We start from the raw sequence: 19,106 nt of genomic DNA, 5'->3' as shown, positions 1-19,106 counted from the left end.
GTGTTAAACTGGGGGTCACAATGAGTCAGTTCTGCATGTAATTGCCTGTATCTATTCTCTCCTATATTATGATAAACAGCATGGTCTGTGCCCACGGTGGGCATGCTGATATCTCCTAGGCTTTGGGACCAGCTCTGGTGCTGCATCATACATACGCAGAACCCACTGGATGATCTGCCAGCCTGTGCTGGAGACAAAAAGCTATTCCGTGAGCTACATCTCCTCTGCTGTCATGGCTGCCAGAGACCCTGCGGAGGGTTTGTCCCCTCCTTTGGCACTTGGCAGAGCACCAGGAGAGGAGGATGTGGATGCTGCAGCCCCCGGGGCTGGATCAGCCCGGCTGCCTGTGCACCGTGCTGCTGCCTGGGGAGGTGCTGTCAGCGCTGGAGCTCTCTGCAGCTGCTGCTGGCTTTTCTGGAGGTTGGAGAGTTCAGGGTTTTTTTCAAGTCAAGTGCACTGAGTCATTGCAAATATCAGCAAAGCTGCAGCCATTGCTCCTGGGAATAATCCACGCCTAATGAGCGCTTCTCCTGCTTTAAAGGCCTGTCGGTTGTTTACATTTTGCAGATTTCTATACTGTCTTCGCTGACAGTTAAAGCTCAAGAACAAGAACCCTCCTCAGTGACAAAGCCTATAGCTGGAAATGGCTTACTCGTTCTTGAGTAGCCTGGTACCAGCAAAGCCCTCAGTGCCCTCTGCCTTGCAAGCCTTGTGCAGAGGGTGCCATTGTCACTCTTTCCCAGTCTGGGAAGGTTGAAAGTACTTGCTGGTGTCTGAGTACTTCCTAGGCACGAGATCCTTTCTCATCTTACAGGACCTTGCAATTGTCTTCAAGCTCTGCTTAAATACCCGAAGCCGAGGAGCTCCCCTCCTCACCACCCCAGGAGACGTGCCACCACCAAGATCTCCTGATACTGCAGCCAGTTTACGTTTGCTTTTCATCCCTCCACCAGTCCCCATTTCTCTGGCTTGTTAACGGAAGTGTCAAAAACCCATGACCATGGCACCGTCCGGAGGCAATTCTCTTCCATGCAGGGTCTCAGCTGTGCTCAGCACAGCAGCACCTTCCATTGCCTCCTCCACGCAATCCCTGGGAGGCAGAAGCTCCTCTGGGGCTGCTCTGGAGAGATGCTCCTCTCCCTTGGCAGAGGAGCTGCAGGTTAAAGCACACTTTGTGCTTGAATGAGAGGATGAGAAGGTACAAGCCTGCCTTTGCTCTCTGAGGGGTTTATTCTGAGGTCTCTCTAACTCCATCTTTTCCCAGTCAGTGCAACCTTGTTTTTTTATGGCCTTTCCGCCAGTTTTTGGCCCAGGTGATGGGGTTTTTCGTCCACAGCAATCTGAAAAAAATCGTTTCTGTTCAGCTCTTAAGTGCTGTGCTAAACTCCAAACATCTGCCATCCCCAGAGTCCATTCCTTTGTAATTTTGCCTTAAAAAGTAATCTCTGTAAACCCCACCGCTGCCTGCTGCTTACAGATCTGCTCTCCTCCCGGCATCCAGTGGTTTGATAGTGTGTAAGTGATTGGAACAACTCTGAACACTTCCTAAGTGCCCCCCTGGAGATAATCTCTGCCCTTAGCACTTTCCAGTCATCATGGACATACAGAATTGCCTCTTGCCTCCTTCTCTGCATTACACACCATTGGAATGAAACTGGGATGTGACTGGCATGATCCCCTGCTTTGCTGGGGACGCAGCTGGGACTGCACGCTGGAGGAAGGGCTGCCAGAGGAGATTCTTCTCATGTAATGCATTTGCAAGTTGAGCCTGTAATGCATTTCTGTTCTGGGACAGTTTGTGCTGGCACTGTTCCCCCTTCACCATAGCCCTGCACAGTTTCAAGTGCATTTACTCTGTTACCTGGAGCAGTGAGACACAAAACCCCTCACTGAGCACTCATGCATGCTGCACATGTGGTGAATGCTCTGGCTGAGGCTTAGTTAGCTCACAGCATCCTTTGGGGATGCTCCTGCATTCCAGCACCCAAGTGAAGCAGCCACTGTGGCTGCTACAGCAGCTGTCTGGTACAGATGAGATGGAAGTTATGGAGAGATCAGTCCTGGAAAGGTGAATCCACCTTTCTTCAGACCCCAGGTCATCATCCCGTTATCCATCCCAGCACCCACGGCTGCACTGAAGTCTGTGGAGAGAGAAGCCAAGTGAATGTGGCTCCAGTGACAGATGGAAGGCAATGGCTGAGCCCCAGACCCTTCCTCAGGAGGAGCTAGCTGGGATTACCTCCAGCCACAGGGTGTTTGCACTCCAGGGCAGACTGCTTCACCTTATGTCCTGAGCTGGGAGACAGTATTGAGGCATTTCAGAGCCTTCTTCCCACACCTAGAGACAGATGATTCACATCACGATTGGCAGCACTATGGCTGTGTTTTATATAAGCAAGCACATGGATAACAGGAATCAGTCTCTGCATGGGAAACACACCTTGACGTTCCCAGAGAAGAAGGGATTTCTGTGAGAGCAGGACTTGCCATGCAGGTAACAGCCCTGGCATTTCTTAAGTGGGAGATCAGCTGTGGATTTGCTGGAAGGTCAAGGAAGGAAGCTGCAGGTGTGCAGGGATGCTGGGAGCAGGGCTCACTCTGATGCTGTAGGTCTTCAGCCTTTGCACTCCACGGTTGCATGGTGTTCAGAAACACCATCAGAGCTGGAGTGTTATTACTGCAGCAGGATGTTCATGAACGGTTCTGGTTCTGGCAACTCTGGACCAGTAGAGGCTCTGTACAGTCCCCCCTGCAGACCAGCCATTGTACTGAGAGTGTCCCATGACAATGCAGTTATTCCCATGGCTGGGAGCACAGGCAGCCTCTCCCATCCCCTCCTGAGTGTTGTGATTGCTCAGGACCCTTCTCCCCTCTGCTGTCCAGTAGCAATCATCCTGGGCCCAGGGGGATGCAATCATCCCCCCCTCAGGGGGATGACCCAGGGGATGGGTTCAGACAGGATGAGCCAGGTGAGTGGAAGATCTCCCAGCATCTCCCTGGTTGTGGACCCCAGGCGTTACTATCACAGACATTGTGCTGGAGGGTCTCTTTCTGTGGGGTCTTCATGAGATCTGTGCAGAGGGTGCTGCAGAGCCTTTGTGGGTTGGGTGCTCCCAACCTTTGGCATTCTGGTCCCAGCATTTCACCAGCAGTAGTTAACAAAGTGCTAAACCTCCCATGGTTTCTGCGGTGCAGGTTGCTCAGTGTTCAGGAAGCATCCACCTCACACTCTGCTTGGAGGCTGAATGCATTTGCCAGACACAGGCACAGCCAGAGGGCCAGGATAGTTTGCAAGCAGGGACTGCCCCAGGGCAGAGGAAGCCTCTTGGCATGGAGCAGCAGCAGGAGGGGAGGACATGTTTTGAGGCAGAGCTATTCCCAGCTCTCTGATCCCTGTCTTCTTGTTTTCCTTCCAGTTACTACATTGATGGCCGAGTGGCCAAAGTGACAGACTTCCTGAAAACGCGCCTGTTGGACACACTGTCTGACCAGATCAGGAAAATACAGAAGGTGCGTGAGTGCAAAGGGTCTGCAAGGGGCAAAGAGGTGCCGTGAACCCAGCCTTGGCACAGCTTGGGGCCGGGGCTCCAGCCGCAGCACCAACGTGCTCCCAGGGGAGCTGGCATGAGGCCGGGGGAAGCTGTGCTTCAGTCTCAATCCAGTGACACCTCATGCAGGGGATGTAAGGAAAGACAGGCAGCATGATGCCTGGCCTGGGGTGGGATGCATGGCAGGGAGGGAGGGAAGCAGTCACAGGCTGCAGCGTGGTGTCCTGGGATGTGGGCTGGATGCATGGGGCAGGGGCATGCACTGCCATGCAAAGCCTTTCTAAAGCAGCTGGCTGGCTTGAGTCTCCCATCCGCCTGTTCCTGAAGGGAGCAGCATACAACATGGGTATTGTCTAAAATTTACTCCCAAGGACAAGAAGAGGGAGCAGCAAGGCAGTACCAAACCATCCCGAGCACGTGTCTGCTTGGAAGGGAGCTCCTACTGCAGTATCTTGCCCCACTTGCTCACAGTGCCTGAAAATGCTGCTTGCAAAGTTGTGACAGTTGCATTTCCAGGGTGGTTTTCACCAGTGGAGAATGATGGTCATTGTAAACAACTGTATGTTTGTTTCCCCTGATGATCCTGGTTTGACTGTGTTATAAAACCCAGCTGTGCTGGCGTGCAGTGTCAAAGCCCGTGGCCTTGCCTGGCGAGCACAGCCTGCAGCAAGTGCTCCTCTCCCCACTGGCCAGAGGGAATGAACTTGCACCTCTAATAACTGGGTAGGTGATGGGGCTTTGCAGGGTTCCCCCACTTTGACTGATATGGGGGCCAGGGCTGTGACCGCCCTGCTCAATTGTCAGTCCCTGAAGAAATAAGGAACATTCAGTGAGCAGGGAAGGCTTTAGGGACCAGAGTGGATGTCCATCTGTCTGTCTTGTCTAGGTTTTCATACCATATCAGTCACCACAATGTCTTACTGTTGTAATTCCCACAGGGAGAAACCATAGGATGTGTAAACAACTCAAAGAGGCCCTAGGAAAGGGGATGCGAGGGTCGGCACAGCAAAACTGGAGGAGACGAGCGGCTCGCCGCATCCTCTGGCACAAGCTGGGAGTCATCCATGCATGCGGATGATCCTCCTGCTGCGGGGAGGCGTGGCGGGTGTCTGGTGGGATCAGCATGGGTGACATCGAGAGGCACTGTCTGACCCTGCTCCCACTGCGGGCACAACGTGACACAGAAGTGGTGGCTCGAGTCCCAGCTCTGCTGCAGGTTGGGAACTTGCTGGGGAAGGAGCAGGACACCATCCATCCCCAGACCAGAGGCAGCAAGGAGATGCCCTCAGTGTGGGTTGGCTGAATCCTCACATCCATAGGGCAGGATTTGGTCTGTGTGAGGCAGGACCAGGGAAGGACTCTCCTGGGAATGCCAATGTGGCTGAGGAAAAGCACAGCACTGGGTGCTAATAGCCTCCAGCTTGGCTTTGAGTCCGTGCATCCTGCCGGAGCTGATTAGAGCAGCTGGGCTTGTCCACTTCCCTGTTTTATTGCTTCCTCTCTGACTGGGGAAGGTGGCGGGCTTAGATAATTACAGGCAGGATGCCAACACCTCTGGGGCTTCAGTCAGGGATGTCGACTCTCACAGGCTGTGAGTGGGAGGCAGCCCAGAGCTGGCGTATTTAACATCTTTGAGGGATCCCAGTCCATCCAGCACATTCCAGCTCTCCTCACTAATGGGGCAGAATCTGTCAGGCTGCACAGAGCACTCCTCAGGCCGCTGGGTTTGCAGACATCTGCTCACAGGAGCTCATCACCCAGCCTGGACAAGTGAGATTGCGGGAGAGAGGATGGGGCATTGCATGGTGCTGGATGTTGTCTGCATGGGGAGAGAGCAGTTCCAGCCATCCAAGGCCTCCTGTCCTGCTTGGCGTCTCACAGGGGTTTGTGCTGCCGGCTGGAGCCTAGTAAGGGGTGGGACAGCACGCTCAGACCTAATGTCCTGCCTCTGCCAGGGATCCCCTCAGGTAGCAAAGCAGCCCCTGCTCAGCCATGGGGCTGGATCTACCCTCACCCAGCAACATCCACTGCGTTCCTCTCAAGTGCCCACCGTTCCTCCATGTGCCTCCAGGACATGTCCCAGTGCCCAAACACCACAGAGCTGTTGGAGCTAGCGTGCTCCCTGTGCCTGGCAGCCACCTTGCATGGGGACATGGAGAGCTGAGGTGATGTGGCAGGACAGCCTGCAGAATGGAGAGCATATGGACACCACAGGAAGGAGCAGGGTCTGCTTTGGGAGCATGAGAGTACATTTGTGATGGCATGTTTGGAGCAGCTCCAGAAGATGGGTAGTGAACATGGGGCAGTGGCAGGAGAGAAAAGAACAGTCTCCCACCACCCAGCCATGGTGAAGACATCTGGTGACCATGCCAGAGTTAGGCAGGCGCTGCCTGCACAGTAGCACTGTTACCAAAGGTCTCTGTAAGCCTTCTCAGGGCATAGCACAGGAGAAGATGTCTGCCTTGGATCTAAATCACAGGTTCATGAAAGCCATTTTGGTTGCTTTTGTCTCCGGCGCAGGTAGTGAACACATACACACCAGGGAAGAAGATCTGGCTGGAAGGTGTTGGTGCAACTTCATCCGGAGGCATGAACAACCTCTCCGATTCCTACGCGGCCGGGTTCCTGTGAGTTATTCCGGCTCACCGGCACCAGGATGCTGCCAACCCCATGAGCTTGGAGGGCTTGGGTGCTGCAAAGGCTCTGCAGCCGGGAGGGGGACAGCTCTGTGCCTAGACACCACATCTGTACCCCTCTCAGGACTCCCCAGCAGCCTGGGCACTGGTTTTTGATCTGTAGTATCCCTATTACCTCTCCTCAGCTCTGCTTTCCTGCAGGTGACCCAGGCTCTGGCATACCCAGAGAAACAGAGTAAGGAGGGGACCACTCGGGATCCCACATGGGTACCCACTGTGTGCTCACAGGGCACAGGTATGGAAGGGAGGTGTGATCTGAGCACGCCAGCTGTGGAACCCAGGGCTGGAATCCCCATCGGCTTGCCTTGCTCAGCAGCTCAGGATCACCTGGGCTTCCTCTTGTTCTGCATCTCTGATTCAGGCTGCAGCCACACATCCCTGGGTGCATTCACTCCTGGGACACCTGCCCAAGGGAGCACTTGTCAGGGCTCTGCGCTGGGAACCATTTTCTCTCCTTCCAAAGCTACAGTCATTCCTGGCTCCTGGGGCTTGTCTACTGGCAGGGCCCCATGGCATGGCCATCCTACTGCAAAGCCCAGGTTCATGTCTTCAGAGCTGGCTGTGATCACAAAAGATGGAGGAAGAATATCCACGCTTTCGGGGGAGGTGTGGGGACATGCCTGGGGTATTGGGGCTGTCGCAGGCTGTGAGGGTTGAAGACTTTGCCCAGGAGGTGTGAGGAGACAGGTTGGTGCAAAGGTCCAGTCCCCCTGCTGAGACACGGGGTGCAGAGTTCTGCAGGCCGGGGAGCACCCCAGGCTTTGGGCACAGGGCTGTGACGCTGGGGTGCACGCAGAGGCTGAGGCACCAGGGTGCCTGCACCAGGGGCAGAGGCATGCAGGCTTTCCGGGCAGGGATGGTAGGAGCTGGTTAACACCCAGCTCACAAAACCACCTGAAAGCTTTAGCTCAAGTGCTGGGAGCAGGCACCAGGTTGGGTGCATTGGAGTGATGCCCTGTACTGGATCACACCTGTGCCACTGGGGCTGGGTGATCCCCCACAACGTCCTAACTCTGCTCCCTCCATCCTCAGGTGGCTGAACACGCTGGGCTTGCTGGCCAGCCGGGGCATCGACGTGGTGGTGCGGCACTCCTTCCTCGACCATGGCCACAACCACCTTGTGGACCACAACTTCAACCCCTTGCCGGTAGGTCTGCCTGGGGGCATCGCACTGGCTCTGGCTTCTTCCCGCTCATCTGGGGGGGAATTCTCTCTTTGTGGCCTGTCTGAACTCTGCTTGAAAATGTATTTTTCCAGATCTGTTTCTTGCTGCATTAATAGAAGGTGTTGGTTCATGCCAAACACATGTTGGAGGCAGATGGGAAGGCAATACCTCTTTAGCTGAAGCTTCATCTAGTGCCCATACTCCGTAGCACGGAGGGAGGCTGGTGTCACCAAGGGATGCCAGCTCAAACTGCAGAGTTGGAAGGAGGAAGGGATGTGGCAGAACCACCATGCATGGCCCAGGGCCAGGTGCCGGATTGCTAGTGGTGAGCTGGGGAAGGCAGGCTGGAGCCTCAGCACCCCACTTCAGATCTCTAGAAACCAAGGTGAAGGACATTCCCAGCTTCACAGGCAGCAGAAGTCTTCACTAGCATCCTGCAGCATCCCTTGTTCTTAAAAAATGCCAGGGCAGGGAGGAACTCCCAGCACATATGGTGCTGATAAAGAAACCATATGAAAACCCTGTTAAAAATAGCAGGTTTCCTTTTCCTGAGGCGGGGGGAGCTAGTAAGTACACTGGCTTGTAAGTGGAGAGCCTGGCAGCTCAGCTGGAAGCCCTGCATCTTCCCCTGAGGGGGTTTATCGGTCCATGACCCAGCAGACACTGCCGGCAGGCTGGGGATCAGCGTCAGAGAGGTGCACAACCCTGATATTGTGAACTTGCCTTTGATGCTGCACTGGGGCCTTGGGGCAGCTGCAGGGGTCAGAGGCTGAGGGACCCACACCTCAGTTGGCTCTACCTACTCAGCCAATGAAAACAGCATCTCCCCAACAGCATCCCTGCGCATCAGGGGAGGATGCAGGAGGGGTTGGTGAGACAAGATCTGTGCTATCCCCCCCCAACATGGCTCCGGAGAGCAAGCCAATGAGCAGGAGAGCACAGTCTCTTGCCTGTGCTACTCCTAGAGCACCAAGGGCTGCTCCCACATGCACCTCTCCAGTAAATGTACCTGCAGTTCTGGGGGCCCTGGGCCAGGGGGAGCTTGGGACACTTTGAATTTTGAGATGACTTTCAGGATGGGGCAAGCACTTGGCAGATTTCTTCTGAGAAGCCAATTCCCTTGGCCAAGCCACATCATCCACCCATCCCCTGGGGCCTCAGCTCCTCCTTGCCCACCCCAGGATCGCTCCTGACTGGGTGGGGACAGTTGGTGGCCAATGGCCATCTCACCCAGCACAATGGGCCAGTGGGTGGCCCATGCCCAGCTCTCCCAGCACAGTGGGGCAGCAGCCCTGGAGCGGCTGGAGCAGAAGTGCACTTCGGAGAGGCATTAAAGCCAGAGAAGGAGTTAGAGGGATAAATCCCGGGCTGTTAAACACAATGAAGGTCTTTAAAGTGGATTTTGCTGTTGATTTAAAGATAAGTCTCCTAATAAGTTAGATGCCACCCTCCTCATGGCTGTTTCCTCACTGTCCCATGTGCTTTGGTGTTGACATCCCACATCCCACCACTGTGTTCCTGCACAAACACTGGCGGGTGCTTACCTAACCCCTTTCCCTCCACTCCTGTGCTGATAAAGAGCCACATGCAGATGCAAACTGACGGAGGGTTTAAAAGCTGCAAACACCAAAAAGCCCAGTGAGACCAGACCGTGACCTGCTCCATGGGGCAGCAGCCGTGCTGTTCCCGTGGGAGCTATCAGGGAGATGAAAGCCGCTGACTGTACCTGTGCGGGGCCGCACTGTGAAATACAATCTGCTCATTAGCTGCCACGACAAAAGGGTTTCCACATGCTGGCTGGGCGTGAGGTAGCTGCCTGCTGAGAGAAGGGCTGCACTGACACAGCATCAATCACAGCTCCGGCTGGCAGCTCCTCAGCAAGCTGGGAGTCAGGGCTGCGCTCCCTGTAAGAGCCTTTGCACCTCCTCCCCTGCCAGTGCTGATCCCTGCTTGTCAGATAACAGGACAATGTGTTCTGGTGCTGACCTGAAGGGAGCCTTTTACAGCAGCATCCTTAGGTGCCAGGTAGTTGCATGGTCCAGGGAGAGTTTTCTGCACGGTCCAGGGATGGTGCAGTGATGCAAATACAACCTCCATCCTTGTGCTGAAGAGCTTCCCATATAAAGCCAAGCGGTTTGTAGTCCATCACCAGAAGATCACTATGCTGCTGCCATGTGAGCTTTTCTCCCTGACCTTCAGTTGATCCTGAAGCTGGTCCTTTGGATGCTGCTGGTCTTGTTCATGGTAGTACTGCCTTTATTTGGGCATATTACAGCAGATGGTATAAGGAAGCTTGTGAAAAGTGGTATAGGTGATATGTTGGGGGACCAATGTGGGAGTCTCAGCTTCTAAATCACATTTCTTCCTGCCTGTCTTCTGGGACTGCAGTGCTGTGGGAATTTGTTATCTTCAGGGGAAGGAGCAGGCAAATCACTGCACTGCTCCACGTGTAGCAGGGTTATAGTCGCTGCTGTGGCCCATGCTGTGAGCTAGTGAGGGGTAGGAGCACGTTGGGTGGGCAGAAAGCAGAGCTCCTCTCTGGCCATGGGCACTGCACAGCAAGCACAGTCAGCCTGGTGGGACTTGCTCTCTTTTCTGAGTGTCAGCCTTGGCTTGAAAATAAACTTGTAAACTCTGGCCATTTTGATGGGAAATGTAAGGGCACCTGGGAACAGCTGCTTTCAGGCAGGGATGCAGTGAAACTGTGAAGGTGGAGGTTTAAGCTGATCTATCCTGGGCTCTCATCTTTGATGGTGGTGCCGCCAAAGTCCCATGTGAGGGATGGGTGCTGCAGCAGGGGAAGGTGAGACCACCTCTATGAGCCCCTTTCCAGGTGCAGACCTGACGAAATGGGTTTCTTTTGCTGGATTAGTGGGGAGCAGAGCGGGAGAAACTGGACAACATGAGGTTCCCTGCCCCTGACACAGATGTGATCAGGCTGGGGAACAGAAATTCTCCAGCTGCCCTTAATGCAGGTGAGCTCAAGTGTTTTAATACTTTGTTATTTTTGAGATAACTTTTTAATGTATGGCTGGAGTGCTTTTTCTTCATGAACGATTGAGGCAGCCAGCTGTATAATAGTCCAGGATTGTGCTTGAGAAGCCCTTCAAATAAAGCCTTTTGCAGGTACATCAAACTGCTTGCCTGCACCTAAGCCCATCTATTCATGTGTGTGGGAGAGAGGAGCAGAGGAGAGGTTGGGCAGGAGCAGCCCTGACATTTGCTCTTCACAGGCCAGTGCCTCTGAAATGCTGCTCTGGCATTTAGTAGGTCTAGGCTCATTTCAGGCACACACTGTACATACTCCATCTCTCTTTCCTTAATCTCTCTCTGAAACAGTCCAGAGGGATGTAATACAATAAATATATTGCATCTCTCTGGGTTGTTTCAGAGAGAGATTAAGGAAAGAGAGATGGACTATATGCACTGTACATACACACAGGTGGGTGTGAGTTTTCTCTTCAGATCATTACTGCATGTTAAGGACCTTTCTGAACACTCTTCCACATGGCACTTGCCTCTTTTTCTTCCATCCCTGGTAGTTATTTCTGCTCCCTTAATGGACAGTGCTGTAGCGTTATACCTATGTGTGGAAAAACTTGGGCAACGCAAATCCGATGGAAATGCCAAAGCTGAAATCCCAATTTTGTGGCTCCTCTTGCACTTTCTCCTAAGGACTGTGAATGGTGAGACACTTGGCTCTCCTGGGTCAGATAGATGATAAACTTCTTTTCTGCATATGTTTCATATGCAGCATGAGAAAAGCCCAGTGGGATCACAAGGTGAAGCAATGGCAGGGGCTGCCTGCTCAGCTGTGGTAGTAGAAGACAATATGATATTGCCTGTGAATTGATGGCGTCCTTGAGAAAGCATTGCAGCAGTGCAAAGGTCTGTGCCTGACAGTGCCGTGGTTGGACGCTTGGATGCTGCAGGTGATTTTTCACCTCCTTTGCTTAGCCCAAAGGAACTGAGGAGCTCAATGGGAAAGTTAGTGCCTGTCCTAGACAGGGGAGGACGGCTCAGATTTGGTCTGTCCTTAGTGATCTGTCCCCTTCCTAACCGGGCTTTCATAAAAGCCGTGGTGTGTATGAGCTCGGTGCCAGGCTACGGCTGTCCCCAGCATCTCTGCGTCCCGTCCTCAGGGCAGAGCCATGGTTCAAGCCGCATCCTCGGGATGCACCTGACCATTTGGTACCAACAGCACCTACCTGACCCATCCCCAGCAGGGACCAGTTGGCCTCCCTGGTCTCAGGGCGCGCAGGGGCAAGGGGCCCTTTGGTGAGGTGCCGTGCTGGGTGCCAGGGGCAGGAGAGCGTCCCCGGGCCACGCTCCCTCCTGCTGCACGTACGCGCTCCCCGGTGCGCTCATTAGCTGAGCTGGCTTGGCGGGAGGCGCTGCTGACGGCAGCTGGGGAGGTCCCAGCCGCCTCCCGGCCGGTGCCTCTCCCTGCGCTGCGCTGTGCAGTAGGGGGCCCTCCCCAGCCCAGGGCTGCGAGGCCAGGTCCTCACCCACCAGCGCCCACCCCTACCCTGCCGTCGGCTCGCTGGGTGGCTGCGGGGCTGCTGCGCAGGGCAGCGTCCAGAGGCAAAGAGAAGACCCGCCATGCATAGAGGAAAGCGCACAGAGAGCCCTTTCCTCAAGCGCTCCCGCTCCAGCCGCCGAGCCCGGCCAGCTGGCTGCGGGGCTGCGGGAATTGAGCCCCGCTGCTGCTCCGGCCCATCTGCACACCCAGCACTGAGTCACTGTGCTGCGCACATGCAGCCGGACGAGCTCCAGGGGTAGGACTGTGGCTGCTGTCGTGTCCGTCCCGTCCCCCAGCGGGGACCCTTGGCTTTGGGCTGCAGGATGCCATGCGCCACACAGGCAGAGGATGAGGCATGGTCCCACGCCGGGAGCGACAAGGGGTGGGGAAAGGGAGCAGGTCCAGTGGAGCCTGCACACACATGGAAACTGTTCCTTATGACCATAAATCTGCCACGTGGGCGTCTGGCACCCCCATCTGCCCCACATGTTGGAGCACTGGCTCTGATGGGAGTGATGGCTGCAGACAGAGAAGGGTGGGAGAGGCAAGAGTGGGCAGGAGGTGTGTGTACAGGACGTTCACTTGGGCCGCATGTGGGAAGGATAAAATCCCAGGCAGGGCAGTTGTGCACAGCGGAAACGCTGTCCCAGGAGAGGTGCAGCCAGAGCATGGCCTGCTGAAGGGCAGAGTGGACCCTGCAGAAATCTCTCTGCCAGCCTTTGTACAAGTGCCTGAAGCAGTTCTGAGCAGGGCATCCACTCCACTTCCTTGTCCTTTCAACCATGACCATACCACATCTTCAGGACCCTGTCATCCTCTGCTTTCTGCACCTTCACTGCGTTCAGCCTTCTAGGAGCCGTAAGTCTGCTCTGAAGCTTGTTTTATCTGTGAACAAGGAGACAGATTTAAAGCACCTAAACTCTGCTTGCTGTCACAGCAGATTCAGGGCCCTTTCCTTCTTAGTGCAGCATAAAAGAGTCTCTGAAGTACATATGCTTGGACTCTCAAATTCATCAAAGCCATGCTGTGGCCAGCAGCTGGGGCACCCATCCGCTAGAGCTGCGGGACATGTGCAGACCCAGAGCCAGGCTGTTCCTCCTGAGCCAGAGCCTGGGGCAAACATACACTCCACCTGGGACCACCAGCAGCATCTTGTACTTGATAGGATCAATACAGCAACTGTCCACATCTCTCGGAGGCACCATGCTAGTGACCTGCCCTCCTCAGTGACAGAGGGAACCATGCTGGGGCCATGGAGGAGGTAGGACAGCAAGACCCTTCCCAGGGTGGTCTGGTGCTTGTCAGCAGGAGGGAGGGAAGTCGCATTATGGTGAAAAGCAGCAGCGGAACAGAAAACAGCAAAGAAATTGCATTTGATTTCCAAGCCTTCTGATCTAGTGGCTCTGTTCCCTTCCTGTGGCCTCCATTGCCTGGTCCCTGTTAGGGAGAGGTGATGACAGAAGAGAGGTTTGGCTGTTCCTCCATCTGCTCAGCTCTCCGAGAAGGTGGGGGCGCTGGGGACCAGCTTGTGCAGGGCAGCAGTAGGCAGGGGCCACTTCCCACTAGTCACTTTCACAGCGTCTGGGCAGGCAGTCCCCTTGGTGCCAACAGTGCCTAGCAGCAATTCCTGTGGCTGCTGCTTCCACAGCAGGAATTTTGCCTTTAATGTCAGTGTTTGGTCTTTCTCCAAGATGGGGAAAATGAGAAGAGACAGAGACAAGGGAGAAGGGTTGAGCAAAGGGTGTAGCAGCTTGAAGGCTGGGAAGACGTGATGCTCATTGGAGGCTTGGAGGGTTGTGCTCCTGGCACTGCTGGGGAAGACCCCTGGCTGTAGGATGAATGGCTGATGCTCACCCCAAACACAGATCTTGCGATGCTGCTGGCATCAGTGGATGAGAATGCTGCTCTCTGAGCCCATGGGAGCATGCATATAAGCAGGTTGTTAGGGATGGGAGCAACTCTCCTGGCTGTCCCCATGTGCTGCACTTTGGGATTTATTGCAGTTGTTATAAAACGTGACCTGGTTTCCTTTCCCTAACCACGTGTAGATATTCAGTCCAAAGGGCTAGACAAGAGCCAGCCTGCTGTAAGCTCCTATAAGTGCACAACACAGCCACAGCAGCAACTGTTCTGTTCTGTTCTACAGAGCTGCTCCTACCCTGGTTAGTGGAGTCGCTGCCCACCCTCACTGTGCCCGCTTCCTCTCCCTTCTTAGTTGAATGGCACTGAGGTGCAGGACCGCAGGACTGCAGCCTCTCACGTCACACTTCAGCCTAGACTGCTTGCAGCAGAGAAAGTTGCCAGGAAGATGTGAAGGCGGAAGGCAATGCAGGAAAGAGTGGTGTGAGGTGAGGAGTTCACAGCCGTTAGAGCAGGAAGGAAGAGGATCAGCATGTTGAAAGCAATGGATACCCAGGCAGAGACATCAGCGTCTTCAGGGGACTCGTGGTGGGCACCAGCAGGGACCGATGATAAGCAAGAAAGAATCTGGGTAATGTCAATCTGATCCTTTCATAGGTGCAGGTACCTGGATCAAAGAAAGGGTCTGTCCTGGCCAGGACGGGCAGGAAAGTGTAAGCAGAGCAGAGGGAAGAGGCAAGGGGACACTGCTGCAGCATCTCCGTCTGTGCTGGCCCCATCCTCCCCTGCTGATGCCACCAGCTCCTGGCACTCTGAAGCCCCCTCATTTGGGGCTGGGAGGAGTGGTGTTTCCCATTCATAGACTCTCTCTGAGTGGCCCCGTGATGCGCAGGGCACACCTGTAAATTATCCCAGTGTGACAGCAAAACACTGTAGGAGACTGCTCACCAAGCTCTCAGCTCTTCAGGACCTCTACAAAAGGAGGGTGCACACAGAGTAGCAAAAGGTTCACATCTCTGAGGATGGGTGTGAGTGAGCTGTGAGGACAGCATCAGTGCCTGCTCCCAGAGTTGATAATTTTGGTTTCAGCAAGTATTCCCTTTGGATAGAGGCTTTGCCCCACTTTGCTGGTCACAGGACCTTGCGCACGGTTTGGGTGAGAAAGCATCAAGCTCCCACAGTCCAAGAAGCGTGTAAAACTCAGGGATAATGTTAACAGCGGCATTAGTCCAGGTTTGCTGAAGGAACAACCAGCCATGGCTTGAACAGGATGTAAGGACCTCCGCAGGGAGAAAGCTTTGGATGCCGAGGATCGCTTTAATCTAGTGGAAAAGAGAAAACAAGAACCACTGGTTGGAAGCTGAAGCCAAACAAATTCAAGCTGAAAATAAGGAGTAGTATTGTTAATAGTGCTGATGTTTAACTGCTGGAATGGACTCCCTGAGAAGTGGCAGCTTCCCCACCTCTCCAAGCCCTCACAACCACAATCACTACTTTTCTGGAAGATGCTTTTGCCAAAACAAGCCATCAGGCTCAACAGAGGAATAAAAGAGCAAAGCGCTGTCCTGTGATATACAGGAAGGCAGACCAGCCAGCCCTTTTCTCCATAAGGATTGCTTGGACTATGGAAAAACGCAGGAGAAAGTGCAGGAATGGAGCCGTCTGTAACTGGCTGGTGAAACTCAAGTGTGCCTGAGGGATGGAGAAAGAGCTGGGGCAGGTTCAGAAGAGGGAAGAAACAAGAGGAAGAGGAGGAGGGCCGGCAGCAGCCAGTTGATGCCAGTGGTGACACAGGGTCACAGAGCCATGCCCGCAGCCCCAGCCAGAGGAGGCTGTGCACCGTAGGGTCAGTAGCCATTCATTTGGAGTTTGGCTGCCTTTGCTGTTTGCAGTCCCTGTAAGACTGAAGGGCTATGGCTCCACTACTCAGTTTTCTGGTTATGGCAATGTCTTCTCACACGTGATGAGCTCAGAGCTGAACTCAGGTGGGCTGTAAAGCTGCTCTGCTGCCTCCAGGAGAGAGCACTGGCGATACGCTCCTGTGCCCTTCCTGGTGGTTCTGGAGACCTAGTCAATAGGTCTGTCTGAAGGTCTGCCTGATCAGCCTTGTGTCTCCAAAAGCTAAGTATCTAAAAGCTCTCGCAATGAATTAAGATGTGCAAACAGATCAAATGGGACCCTCTGGGTCCCTGCCTGGCCTTTCCCCATCTAATGGAAAGCTTGGGGGTCTTCACTGGCCCCATGGGGTTCAGAAGATGTGTCTGGCCTGAGCTCTGCACATCAGCTCACTCAAGACAAGCATCCTCCGGCCCTTAAATCAGGGGTTCTGGCCAGGAACATCCTGAGGTACAGGATGGCTCTGCCTTCAGGTGTTCCTTGCCTGCAGCTCTGGGGGCTGCAGTGGCAGCACCACTTAATAGGTCTGCAAAGTAATTAAAGCAAGAAAGCTCCCTTGAATTCCCGCAGGACTAATAGCAGACCAGACTCCTGTCTGCTATTCCTCCTCTACCACTACAGCTGTATTGCTGGCTCAGCCCTCACAACGGGAGCTCTCCGTGACTCCAAACCCCAGATCCTTTCTGCTGTTGCACTGGTTGGAGACACGAATCAAGCTGGGTATTGCCACAGCAGCCTCTGCCAGGATGCCTGGCACTGTGTTGTAAGGCAGGCACTTCTCTTTGCAAGGGGCATACGGATGCTGCCAGCCCAGGGGCCACACTCACACAGGGTTTGCAATATAAGAGGAGGTGCCAGCTGCTGTCAGAGGTCCAGGAAGAGACCACTGATGAGTGGAAAAGTCATCCTGGTTGCAGCCAAGCTGGGTTTCAACAATAACTACTTCTGAAGCTGGTCCCCATTTAAACAGGAGCCAGCAGCTGCAGGTGCCCAACAGCCCTGCTGCGGTTTTAGCTGGGGTTTGCTCATACTGGTGGTAGGAGCAGCCTCTGGTCCAGCTGGGAGAAGTGCCCACCCTGGTGGGCTTGTTTCCATCATGCTAGGTGTGTGTGTAACCCGTCACCCAAGTGTTCAGCATCACCAGCTCCTGGTAATTTATTGCAAGGAACATGACTTTGGCCCCTGCCTCAAGTGGGCTTGTGGTGATGCAAAAAGCTGCAGCTGTCTTCAGTGCTTCCCTGCAGTCAGCTGAAGAGCTCAAGTGCCTCAAGGCCGGGCTGACGACTCCCTTTCCAGCCCCAGGTCATTTTTCTGGCCCTCTTTTGAACTCTCTGGTATTTCCACATCCTTCCCTAAATGAAGTCTTTGGAGCTTGCCTTGCCAGCAAGCCTAGGTGAAATCACTGCTCTCCTCTCACCTCCTGCAAATGCTGGAGGGACAGGTTGGTCCCCATGCTGCCCTAGGGGCATTGCCTGCACCAAAATGCTGGACATTCAGAGGTGGTTATCTCACACTGCAGAACAGCTCACCCTGCAACACTGCTGACAGCCTTACCTGTCTTATGGCACCTGCATAGTAGCTCAGAAAAGCTGTGTACCCTTAGCTGGATCAGAAGCTCACAAAATGTGGCCATTGCTTCCTGGAGACACAAAGCACATGTCCTTGTGAGATGGAGATGCTGAACAGCACAGCTTTGCCTGTGAACTGCCACAGCAGGAGCCCCAAGATCAGCTTCCCAGCTCTGCAGGGGAGCAGGGTTTGTCAGAACACCCTTGGGAAAAGTGTACATTGAGACATGAGATTTGGCAGCAGATTGTGGGGCTGAGCAGCTCCTTGCACCCTCACATTGCAAACGTTGCTGTTGCTGAGCCTTGAGAGTGGAGGGACACTGGCATCAAAGCAGCAAACCCCCAGGAGACCACCCTGCCCAGAGGGGTGGGTGCTCAGCCAGAGGCTGGGCCTGCTCCCCATTGGGCCAAGGCCATCATAAGCCCCCTGCAGAACAACTCTTGAGACCCATATGTAACTTTTGAGGGTGGCCACGAGGTCTCTGGCCTGTGCCAATCCCATAACTTGTGAATGAAAGCAGCATCTCGTCAGTGGAAATATAAGAGGACGTGAGAAAACCCAAGGGGGCTGCTTAGAGAGACCTAAGAGCCTGAGCTGACAGGTAGCTAGAGGCAGTGAGCTCACTTCTAACATGGGGCTGTGCAATCTCACCCTTGGCCTCACCATAAACTCAATTACTCATCCAGTGACACTTGCTAATCAGGATGGCTCCCCAGGGAGCCAGGAGTGTGCCAGGCACTGCTTCTCCCAGCTGCACTGAGCCTGAGCAGGATGGCATAGCATAGTTTCCCACAGCAGAAGGCTGGCACAGCCCCTGCAGCATGATGCAGGCAGGGGTATCCCCAGGATGCCGGGTAGCACTGACAGTCTTGAGGGACAGGGACCCATGGGCCTCAGGGACAACAGACGTCTACAGTACTGAGCCACTGCTGCTTGACCTCCCTGGGAGCTTCGGCCTCTTGGCTGAGCCTGTTTGGGGTGCACAAGCCTCTGATTTCACCCTGGCATCTCCTCCAGTGCCTTGGGTTTGCAGGGGAAGCAGTTACCAGGCTGGTGTGGCACAAAGCCCTGTGGTTTTGGCCGGGAGCAGGAAGAGGAAAGCAGGAGGCAGCTTTTCCTCCATCGCCGTGGCAAAAGCTTACACAGAAAGTGGGTCTTTGTCAGGCCAGCCTAGCACTGCTGGAACATGTCAGCTTCATCTGAGCTGGGCTGGGGAGATGATGGGGATGGCAGTGTGGTCTGGCCAGTGGTATTTGCTTTGTGTCAGTTGCTGCTGCAGCACTGCTCTGTATTTCGTATCCTATCCTTTTCACCCAAAATGCATGTTAATAGTGGCTCTTTGAGGGCTTCCCACCCATGGGACATATACATGTATGAGGGATCTGCGCTTCCACCTGCCCATCCTGCCCTGTAGCCTGGGACCCTGGAGAACCCATTCCCACCAAGACGCTCCTCTGCGGTGGCATACCCCATATAGGCACTATCCTGACCAAGCAGGACTTTTCTCATGCCTCTCCAGGCAGGGTGCAGAGCCACAAGATGCTTGAGGGGTGCTGCTTTTCACACCAGCAGCACTGCTCACTGTGTGGGTCAGACACTGCCAGGCAGAGCAACCCCTGGTACCAGTGTGACCACCACTGCTGGGTGGTCAACACTGCCCACAGGGATGTGGGATCACCCCAGTTTCTCTGGGGCAGCCAGTCAGGGTTGCACAGAGGAGGTTATCCAAAGTGCTCATGTGTGTGAGGATGCCCCAGCACCCAGGCGCTGCCCAAGGCACACACAGGCAGCACCCAGAGGGACAGCATGAGAGACTCCATCTCACCAGCACCACCAGGGTGCTTGGAGCA

At 54.5% G+C, this 19,106-nt stretch overlaps 1 protein-coding gene across 2 annotated transcripts in view; it reads left to right on the top strand.

The window, feature by feature from the left end:
• Window positions 1–19,106, top strand: part of HPSE2 (heparanase 2 (inactive)) — a 110,224-nt gene that overhangs the window by 88,033 nt on the left and 3,085 nt on the right. For both annotated transcript variants that reach the window (XM_057403115.1, XM_057403114.1), the window contains 3 exons: window positions 3,417–3,510; window positions 6,069–6,175; window positions 7,277–7,391. In XM_057403115.1, the coding sequence (XP_057259098.1) occupies window positions 3,417–3,510; window positions 6,069–6,175; window positions 7,277–7,391 (316 nt within the window). The remainder of the gene's footprint in view (window positions 1–3,416; window positions 3,511–6,068; window positions 6,176–7,276; window positions 7,392–19,106) is intronic.

Source organism: Pezoporus wallicus, unplaced genomic scaffold (assembly GCF_028554395.1).
Source record: "Pezoporus wallicus isolate ANWC-B61680 ecotype Strahan unplaced genomic scaffold, APGP_CSIRO_Pwel_v1 contig_8736, whole genome shotgun sequence".
In the NCBI taxonomy this organism is placed as follows: Eukaryota; Metazoa; Chordata; class Aves; order Psittaciformes; family Psittacidae; genus Pezoporus; species Pezoporus wallicus.
This window is presented reverse-complemented; position numbering and strand designations above follow the sequence as displayed.